The sequence below is a fragment of the Micropterus dolomieu genome, linkage group LG12 (genome assembly GCF_021292245.1).
Source record: "Micropterus dolomieu isolate WLL.071019.BEF.003 ecotype Adirondacks linkage group LG12, ASM2129224v1, whole genome shotgun sequence".
Lineage (NCBI taxonomy): Eukaryota > Metazoa > Chordata > Actinopteri > Centrarchiformes > Centrarchidae > Micropterus > Micropterus dolomieu.
In genome coordinates, this window is record NC_060161.1 from 38,323,719 (window position 1) to 38,334,112 (window position 10,394).

The 10,394-nt window shown below is 47.8% G+C and overlaps 2 protein-coding genes across 6 annotated transcripts in view; both read right to left on the reverse strand.

Annotated features, from left to right (window-relative positions):
- LOC123980185 (zinc finger protein 260-like) overlaps positions 1-10,394 on the reverse strand; it is a 672,464-nt gene that overhangs the window by 98,368 nt on the left and 563,702 nt on the right. The window lies entirely within an intron of this gene.
- Positions 1-10,394, reverse strand: part of camta2 (calmodulin binding transcription activator 2) — a 31,424-nt gene that overhangs the window by 8,124 nt on the left and 12,906 nt on the right. For 2 of the 4 annotated variants that reach the window (XM_046064430.1, XM_046064428.1), the window contains 6 exons: positions 4,207-4,388; positions 2,226-2,410; positions 1,534-1,612; positions 1,142-1,415; positions 822-1,046; positions 548-744 (listed from right to left, as the gene is read on the reverse strand). In XM_046064430.1, the coding sequence (XP_045920386.1) occupies positions 548-744; positions 822-1,046; positions 1,142-1,415; positions 1,534-1,612; positions 2,226-2,410; positions 4,207-4,388 (1,142 nt within the window). Of the gene's footprint in view, positions 1-547; positions 745-812; positions 1,047-1,141; positions 1,416-1,533; positions 1,613-2,225; positions 2,411-4,206; positions 4,389-9,330; positions 9,466-9,702; positions 9,830-10,394 lie in introns of all 4 variants that reach the window. The other 2 variants (XM_046064426.1, XM_046064427.1) reach the window with 2 other exon arrangements.

The window sequence follows — 10,394 nt, forward strand, 5'->3', positions numbered from 1 at the left end:
CCTCGGGGACTAGAGATGGGGACAAAACACAGAAACTAAATTCTGGGACTAACCTCGGGGACTAGACTTGGGGACAAAACACAGAAACTAAATTCTGGGACTAACCTCGGGGACTAGACGTGGGGACAAAACACAGAAACTAAATTCTGGGACTAACCTCGGGGGCTAGACTTGGGGACAAAACACAGAAACTAAATTCTGGGACTAACCTCGGGGACTAGACGTGGGGACAAAACACAAACTAAATTCTGGGACTAACCTCGGGGACTAGACTTGGGGACAAAACACAGAAACTAAATTCTGGGACTAACCTCGGGGACTAGACGTGGGGACAAAACACAGAAACTAAATTCTGGGACTAACCTCGGGGACTAGACGTGGGGACAAAATACAGAAACTAAATTCTGGGACTAACCTCGGGAGCTAGACTTGGGGACAAAACACAGAAACTAAATTCAGGGACTAACCTCAGACTAGACACGGAGACTAAGCTCAGTTGGGATTACCAATCTTCTCATGTCATGTGATGTCTTTAATGTGTGCGTACCTGTAGCACCTCCTCGTCCAGGTACTCATCCTCCTCGCCTTCGTTCTCAGCGTTCTCGCTGTAGCTCAGCAGCTGCTCCTCCAGCGTTGCCGCTGTGTGCGACCGCCGCCCGCCCACCGTGTGGGTGGGTGAGGGGTGGCAGGTGCTCTCGTAGTCCATGAGGTAAAGAGAGTCTCTGGAACAGCCGGGGTTCAAACCTGCAGCAGTGATTAATGAATCAGTGCAAGGACTCGTACCAGGAACCAGTCACTGAATTGAATCTCACCTGTGTTACCTGTGCTGAGCCTGATATTCGGCTCCTCCCCCCACATGGACACTGGAGGAAATGAGGAGAGGGGCAGGGAGGAAGGAGAAGGGGGGGAGACGGGGAGCGAGGACGAGGAGGAGGAAGGAGACGAGGGGGAGGTGTCCATGGGGGCGGGGCCACTGGAGTAAGCGGAGCTCGGCGAAGGGGAGGAGGGGTCGCTGGGTGAGGGGAGGCTGCTGGAGGAGCTCAAACCTGAGTGGGGAGAAGGGAGACAGCCAATCAGAGTACTGGAATCACATCTCATGACTTTCAGTGGATTGGAGCAGATGATCAGCAGCAGGTGTTACCTGTGTCCGGGCTGGTGGACAGCGGAGACGGGGGCAGCTGTGGCTGAGGCGTAGCCGGCGTGTGTGTGTCCGTTGAGTACGTGCGCGTGTCCGCGGGCGTCATGTGTGTGCGCGTGTGCAGGTCCTCAAGAGCTGCGGCAAGGCGGGTGTGTCCACGGGATCGGGCCACGGCGAGCGGCAGGCGCCCCAGCGAATCAGGGATCCCCAGAGCCGAACTGTTCCAGCTGTACAGGAGCTCTGCTGCCCTCTGGTGGCCCAGAGCACATGCCCACATCTGGAACACACATACATACAGACATGCTGAACATCTGGAAGCACCTGAACACATCATTACTGTCGGGGAGGACCCTGATCTCTGACTGGGAATGTGACTGTATGTGTGTTTGTTTTACCAGCGGGGTGCAGGAGAAGTGGTCGATGTTGAGAGGGTCGACTTCCTGTTCCAGGTCCAGGCTGTCGCTGTTAACACTCCTACAACAAAGAAAAATGCCCTAAATATAAAACACCGAGAGAAAAACACTTTGCAAACATTTCACAAATCACAAAACCCCAAATTCGAATTTATATCAGACACAGTGCAGAATTGCCCAAATGTCAAATAATTGCTGCTAAATGTCTCCTTATGCCACGAACTGAGGACAACCAGTAAATAATTGTACTCATTTTCAAATTATTATTATTTTGATTGTTTGATGTTTTAGTAATTTTTCCTTAATTTGTATTTTGTTTTTAAATTTCTCATTTGATACAGATTTCTGTCTATTATTATATATATATATATATATATATATATATATACACACACACACTAATATATATTATTAGTATTACACACACACACACACACACACACACACGCTTACCGTTTCATTTATTTGTATTATTTATTTTTAAGTCATTCTCATTTGAAATATTTTTTATTATTATAAACACACACAAACTTATTTAAGGAAATGTATGAAATTAATTGTCCTTATGTAATTTATTTGTAGCTTTGGCAATATTGTTGTTATACATTCATGCTAATAAAGCTGATTTGAATTTGAAACACCTGCAGTCCAGGTGTGTGTGGATGTGTTTTTACCTCCAGTGGATCAGAGTGTGTATCAGGTGAGTGTATCCCTGTGCAGCAGCCAGGTGGAGCAGTGTCATCCCGCGGTGACGAACGGAGTGATGAAGCCTCTCTCCTCCTCCTCCTCCTGCCCACCGTCCTCCCCTCATCATCCGCTCACACACTCCCACAATCCTCCTCTCAAACCACTGAGAGGACTGAGACACAGAGAGAGAGAGAGAGAGAGAGAGAGCATTGTAACACAGCAGCAGTAATAAGTAACCCTCGAGTCACCAGCAGAGGCACTGAAATTGTAACATAAACTGGCTACGACCCGGACAAGCTGGTTTCTGTCCAGTTTGAAGTGCGTTTCACGATAAAATTACTGTTTTTCTCAATGGAGTCTGGTGGGCTTCGACTGTGAATATCAGATATTTATTTTGTAGTTTCTGCTTTATACTGAGCTGAAACATAACCCATCATCTCAGCACTCTGACGAACTGTTTGTCTTTCTGTTCATCTCCCTGCCCCCCCCCCTTGCAGCTGGCAGGAAACATTACATTCATACGCGCCCCCCCCTCCTCCAATTTTTCCCTCTGACTATCCCTGTGTGACGCACTTGGACGAGTGAGGCTATAAATGACTGGCAGCAGAGCGAGAGACAGAGAGAGAGAGCGACAGAGGAGTTTAAACCTGGAAACACTTCCTGTTATGAGAAAACACCTCCACACAGCTGTCAGTCATCTGTCCTGCTCGCAGACAGCGGCCACACAAACACACTGATAGCACTAACCCGCTAACCTGCTAACTAGCCTCTTATACTCTTATAGCATTAAGACGGGAAGCACCTGTGTGCAAAGTTACCTCCTTACCAACACCTATAATCCAGGGGAGGAATCACACCGAGTACTTTTACTCTAGTACTCTACTGAGTCTGCTACTTTAGTATTGTACTTTCTACTGCACTCCATAATAAATAGCACATTTCTCAATAGTATCTGGAAAACGTTGCAGGAATTATTCAGTATTCAGTTTATTTTGTGGACAGATGAGTCCGCTGCCTGTGTGACTTACATGTGTTCGATTTAGAGCCCATTGAAACCGCTATAACGTGATCATGTTTCATTGGCGAGCTGCCCTGCCGCATGAAAGTATGGACGCACGGAACCACCACGTTATCGCACGTTTTGTCAATAGCGTGCAACCCTACTTATAACGTATAATTACTTTGATAAACGCTGGTTAAGTGTCTTCAAAGGAAAGACTGTCACAGCGACCAAGAGGGGACTCAATCACTGGACTGATGTCAACATGCAGAAACAGTTGTTGACTGAAGCAGCAGCTCCTTGTTTAGGGAGGCTTCAAACCAACACATGGTGGGCAGAGCTCGGGCTGCATGTTGTAATTGTTCTAGTGAAGGTCTCTCTCTCTCTCTCTCTCTCTCTGTCACACTGAGTCTATTTTAACTCGAGGACTCGATCTGCCAAATTCCCCGTGACATCAGAGGGAGGTAGAGTGGCTGCAGCTCGGTTCAGCAGAGGTCAGGCTGCAGAGATGTTTTCCATTCAGCGTCGTTTGTTCTCCTGAACCTGTTTATCAGCCCACCGTCACGTAATCTGTCGATAGCCTACCGACGAGTCCGATGCCGGATCACTGCGTTTATCTGCACGCTTTAAAAGTGTAACAAAAAGAGATGTTTGACACCTAATAAAAATGACGACTCAAAAATATTTTCTATAAACATTTATATCATTTGCTTTTTCTGCAAATACAGCAGTTTAAAAATAAATCATCATCTTAAATAAACTATTAAAACTAATCACAACAAAGAAATTTCATTCATCCATATTTTCACTCTGTATTAAACATTATTTTGTACTTTTGAGGAATAAAAAGGCGGGAAAACAGGTGAGTTACAAAGTAAATGGCGACATACACAGTACAAATGTAGGCGTTTTTTCATTTTAGACGGTTTAGTCTGGACGGGAGGTGCAGACGTAGCAAAAGGTCTCACCTGTTCATGGTCCTCAGGTGGGGGTGGGGGAGGAGGTGTGGCCAGCTGGCTGCCATGTTGCTGCTGTTGCTGCTGCTGCTGATGCTGCTGCTGGTGGTTGTTGCTTTCGCGGGCGGCCATCTCGGCCATCCTGCGCTCCATCTGCTCCAGCCGCTCCAGGATGGACATCCTGAACTGATTATCTGCAGACAGAAATCACGCAGAGTGAGACCTCCTCTGCCTCCTGGTGGAGACGTCTTCACCTTCTAGTTTTCATGAATAACACATCACAAAACAGTAAACTGAAGCACATGCTGACGGTCCAAACCCAGAACAAGGACAGGAAGCGGGAGACAAGAGTCTGCTGGAGGATCTGTTTCAGTATTTAGTGGATTTGTTTGTAGAAAGCGACGCTGGACGACAATCCCACAGGCTGAGGTGGGATAAATGGCGTCCCGCTCAGGCTGCAGAGATGTGGAAAACGTCTGGGGGTGAAGTTTCCTGCTCTTTGTTCACATTACACAGATCACCTGAAGGAACAGGACGAACCTCCCGGTACTCCAAACACTACCATCAGGAAGAAGAGTCCGTGAACCTAAACGCAAATACATTCGCCTAAACACATCGTTCCTGCCGGCCTAAACTAAGCTGCTGAATAATGTGCAAAAGAGCAACGTGCAGTAAATATGTGAGCGCTTTAATCCATGTTGTCAACGACGTCCTTTCCTTGGATGTTGGATAACTGTGACCTGGATGACTGAGAACCTTCACAGACACCCTTTCCTTCACTTTTCCTCTCTGAGTACTTTAACCCAACACTGCCCTTCAGATGAACCTGAGCTGCTCCTGGCTGTTGGTAAGAAGCAGAAGATCTCAAACTGTAGGTCAGATAAATATTAACAACTAATAAGATCATGATACCAACAATCCGTTAATAAAATGGGCGACATTTTCATTTCCTGCTATAAGGTTGTCCAGCCCAAAAGCATGCGCCGCATTATCGTCTATTTCCCCCTAAATAGGAACATAATTTACTCCGTGAACATCACGCTGTGTTGAAGAAGACTTGAAACTAGCGACTGAGACCGTAGTCGAGCCCCGGAGATGTGGAAACAGACAGCGAAGAAGGCTGTCTAATGGGGGAGGTGGGAGCTTCCACAGTAAAGGCACGGTCGCCTTCGAGCTCACGCTTTGCAGACTGAATCAATCAGTGATTCTAAAGAACAATTTTTGAAACCTTCAACCAATCAGCTGCATGTAGATCAACCTAAACCTGAGCTGCTCAGTGTGTGTCGACAGGTCTAACCAGGAGGCAAACGGAAAACCCCCCTTTTAAATAACTGTTTTAGGAGAGCCTCTTTAACACACACACACACACACACACACACACACACACACACACACTCTCAAATGGAAACTATCTCGACTGACTTCAATCGTCCGGCCGCCTGGCATAGTCAGAGTGTGTGTGTGAAGTGTATAAAAGCTGACTCCCTAATATAGCCTGACACACTGTGACCTGCACACACACACACACACACACACACACACACACACACACCAACGCAACAAACGATCATTTTGTAAATTATCGTCTTGATTCAGCTATTAAGAGTGAAAAACCGGCGTCACAGCCGCGTGTGTTCTGGACAAAACGAAGAGGCGTCCTTTAAATCAACCAACAGGATAAGCGTCTGAGTAGAGCCTCACAGAGCTGCAACATTTTATTGTTTCATTAAACTGACACAAACTGTTCAGGGCCGCCGCTCGACCCCATAAACTGTGTCTCCAGAAGGTTTTCTACAAGGCTTAAAAAGTCTAATGTGTCAGGATCCAAACGGTTGTTGACCAGAGGATTTCTTCATGTTGCAGACAGCCGGTCGAACTAGCGCCGCTCAGGAGGTCAAATCTCCACTCTTCATTAGGAACACCTCTAAAATCACAAACAGCTCCGTTTGTTACGGAGCTCACAGGTGCTGCTGTTTCTATTTATGCACAAACACACGAGAAACACGCCAGGAGGCAGCGCCAGGTGTCCCTAATAAAGTGGACACAATATAATCACATCAACGTGTGTCAACTAGTCCAACAAGAACAAATGCAGCGTTCTGTTTTTATACAGACTCCCTTCTGACGCCCGTTTGTCCTGATCAATAAGATCTGATCGACCAGTTCTCATTATCAATCCATCATCCACGACCCCCCGACAGAAACACACACTCACACTCTCGTCCTACCGACACCATCCGCTCGCCGTCTGTCATCCATCTCCTGTCTGTTTGTCCCACAATCCTCCTCCTCCTCTTCCTGCTCCTGCTCCTCCTCCTCCTCTCGGTGTCAGAGCGTGGGAGCACAGGTGAGGAGCATTTGCTTCTGATGTCTCAGTTAACACGCGGTCTTTAAATGTGCACAGTGACGACGGGCTGATGAGAGACGCGGCGCAGATTTAACACGCACAGAAAGCCGACTGAGGGGGCGTGCGAGGATCAGCTACTTAAAGAGAGTGAGGGAGCAGCGAGTGGTCCGGTGAGTCTGCAGGCTGGACGTCCAAACACAGCAGCAGGGCACGGTGGGAAGTCCTCATCGAGGGAGGGAGGGAGGGAGGGGGGGACAGAAGTGTCTCACATTCCTGGCTCTGAGCCTAAAACCCCCGACAGAGTCCCTGAAACCGCAGAGCGAGTGGGCGAGAGAGGGAGAGAGAGAGCGACGAAGTGAAAGCGTGAATGAATTAACGGCCACAAAGAGAAGAGACGGCGTGAAGGACGTTCCAGGTGTCCGATCTGCCACAGGTGATTTAACGGAGCCCGTCGCAGCCTGAGCCGGCGTTCCTCTGGCCGCCTGTTCAAACAGCTTCAGTCAGAAATAGCAGCGAGTCCTGATGACTGTGTGTTTCCAGGTGATGACAGAGGAGAACAGCTCCACCACATCAATCACTGAGAGAGACGGGGGGGGGGGCTACAAAGACAGAGCTCCCAGAGTCGAGTGAAGTCCAGTCAGTCCGCAGAGCTGCAACAGGCGGGAGGAGCACCGAGACCCGACACGCAGAGCTCAGATGTGATGAGTCGGGGAGGTTTCCACTGATAACAGACCCCAAAGACGAGCACTAAACTTTCTGATGCACCTCAGATCAAGTCCCCAAGGCTCCCAGAACCCAAGAGCTGAACCTGGAACAGAGTCCCTTACGCCAGCTAGTCCTGAGACTACCAGACACTTTTCTCAGCAGTTACAGGAAACCGAATGATCACTCAGAGCTAACAAACCAACACGAACTAGATTGTGATGCGGCCCAGAGAGATCAGGCAGAGGCAGGGACCCTGAGACAGGAGACATTAAAAGTCCTGCTTACCTGAAGAACACAGAGTCTGCGAGAGACAGGAGATAAATACAGAAGAGAGAATTTCATCTAGTGAAAGCACTTAAACTTCAAAGCCCTCGAAGATGACAATAATACCAGGAGCAGGACAGGCGGCAAACCTCGCTGCCAAGTATGGGTCCCTGAGTCCAGACCTGAGGGACGGCGAGGGACTCAGCCAGCTGCTGGCAACGTCCGCTGCACGATGAAGGTCAAACCGGGTTCATTCCCGTTTCATTTGATCTCTTTGCTGTCCTAACTTGTAACCGCTAAACTGAACGGTCATGTTTGCATGTTAGCAGATCGAACTGAACTGACCCTTCACCTGATGGCGTTTTGTTCTTTGCCCTCCCTCAGACCAACGTCTCCATCTTTAACCTGCCGTCTGCAGCAGTCGAGGTTTCCCCCCACGCTGAAGACGAGCCTGACAGTTCAACAAGACAAAGACTTCTACTGTTGGTATATTTCTATCTGGGGCACACTTACACTACATCTCCCATGATGCTTTGGGGGAAGTTAACAGGAAGTATAATGTTGAACTACGACCTGTATTTTTGGCTACATCTCTTTTCATTTGCTCAAACCAGCGCAGTAAAAAGTGCTGTGGGTGTTCGACAGGAACTCTGCGCCACCTGCTGGCAAACTACAACAACTACATCGCATGCGGCCGTCACATCACCTCTCACGGCGTACGTGCACTCTTCCACACGGCCGGGTTTTCAGATCGCCGTGTCGGGCTCAGCAGAAACAGAAGCAGGTTGCCTTCGGTGAAAGACTTTAAATGCAGCTCAGATTTCTTTTGTAGTTTCTGTCCCCTGAACAAACGTCTTCATCAGGGAACTATCATGAACAGACTGCTGCGCGTCTCCTGTGTTGAGTATTCACAGGTTTTTAAAAGGTGGATCTGCAGGTAATAATAGTGATGGGCTGCGGCTCACAAACAAACGCTCACCACTGAGGAGGAACACGTGCGTTTGATGTCTTGTCAGTCGACCAAGGCTGCGTAACCAATCTAAAGTGGTCGTTCCTCCGTGCTACACACAACATCTATATAAATAAACATAATTATAGTAACAAAATAAAACAACATATTATTTATATAAACAGACACTCAACATCGTTCTGCGGTGCATTTTTTAAATTTGCATCTGATGTGTCACTGTAAACACACACAGGGCTCTGCAGCTCTGATCTTACTCATAAATCTGGATCCATTTGCATGTGAGGTTTACGCCACATGTTTTAGGACCATGACACTCAAGTACAGTTCCCATGATGCATTGGTGGATGTAACCACAGAGCGTTCATAGTTTCATTTCTGCCGCCGCTCGACTGCGGTATGTTTGCTTTTACTTGCTGGGAAATCACCTAACACAGCTCAGGCTCGTCCCCTCCTCGATTAGTAAATCCAAAATACACAACAACAACGCAAAGTAACAAACTCAAAGTAAGGAAAATAACGTCTTTTTCGCCCTCCAAGGGAGCGTTTTCCTTTGAAAGTGACGTCACGTGACACCTACGAATAACACTCCTGGAGTAGCTGTTAGCAGCTCCTCAGTGTCCTCACGGCTGGACACGCAGCTCTCGCTGTGACACTGAGGAAAACTCAAGGTGATTCTCAGGCAGGTTCTGCAGCCTCTGATGTCCACAGTGAACGCTGGACGACCCTACGTGTGTTTCATGTCTGTGTGGCAACAGGTTTTTATGACCGGCAGCGTCAGAAATTCAGCGGTCGATACCAGAACTGTGTTACTGGTCACCGTGTGAGAGATGCGGAGGAGATGTTAACTGACCGTCCAATGAGAGCCAGTCGAGCTGAGAGCTGGGCAGAGAGCTGGCGTTCCTCGCTCGGTACTCGAACAGAACCGAAGAAGAAACCGACCCTCCGGACTCCAGAACCTGCAGACACACCAGGCCGGCCTCGTGGGCTGAGAGACGGGAGACAAAATCCAGGTGAGCGCACGCACTACGCTCAGCGCACCAACAGCCAATCACAGACCAGGATTTATATTTCTGACTATTTACTCTCTTCACTGTCACTTTTATTATTTATTTTTATAGTACTGAGTCTCTTTTGTTGTTGCCTTTATGTCTTAAACTTAACTACATGTTATTATCATTGTGTGTGTGTGTGTGTGTGTGTGTGTGTGTGTGTGTGTGTGTACCAGGGCAGTAGCAGCGCAGCACTCCAGGTTGAATCAGCGATGCGGGGACGGTGCTCTGATCGAAAACACACGAGTATCGACCCAACAGCTCACTCCATGGTCCTGTGATCAAAACCTTAACACCTCCCTGACACACACACACACACACACACACACACACACACACACACACACACACACACACACACACACACACGGAGGTTTGATCAGAGATAACCACACGCTGACGTTCACACCGAGCTGCACACTTTGCTTCGCCTGCGGTTCTTCTGAGCTTTTAAGAATAAACTCAGCTTCTGAGTCAAACACTGGAAAGTTTTCTGTTTTTTTTACACACCTCAGCAAATAAAATAATATAATAAATGGACTCTGAGTTGGGTTTTTACTGTTTGTAGGAACTTAGCTTGTTTCTTATTTCACCGCTTTAATAATACTTCATTCTCCACCTTATTGAAGAGTCACTCACAGGTCTAACGTACCTCTGCTGCGCGCCGCTTCTCTCCGCCTCTCCCTGGTAACTTTCTCCATCGGTAGGAGGCTACGTATATTTTGCAGTTAATTACCTTTTTCCCCCCAACTTTAAATTTTGTTTTCTCTAATCTAGTAAGTTACTTTTCTGTTTGTTCGTCTCACTTGTTCAGTCCAGCAGATGGTGCTGTTGAGGTTTCTGAGGAACCAAAGACTCAGTGGCA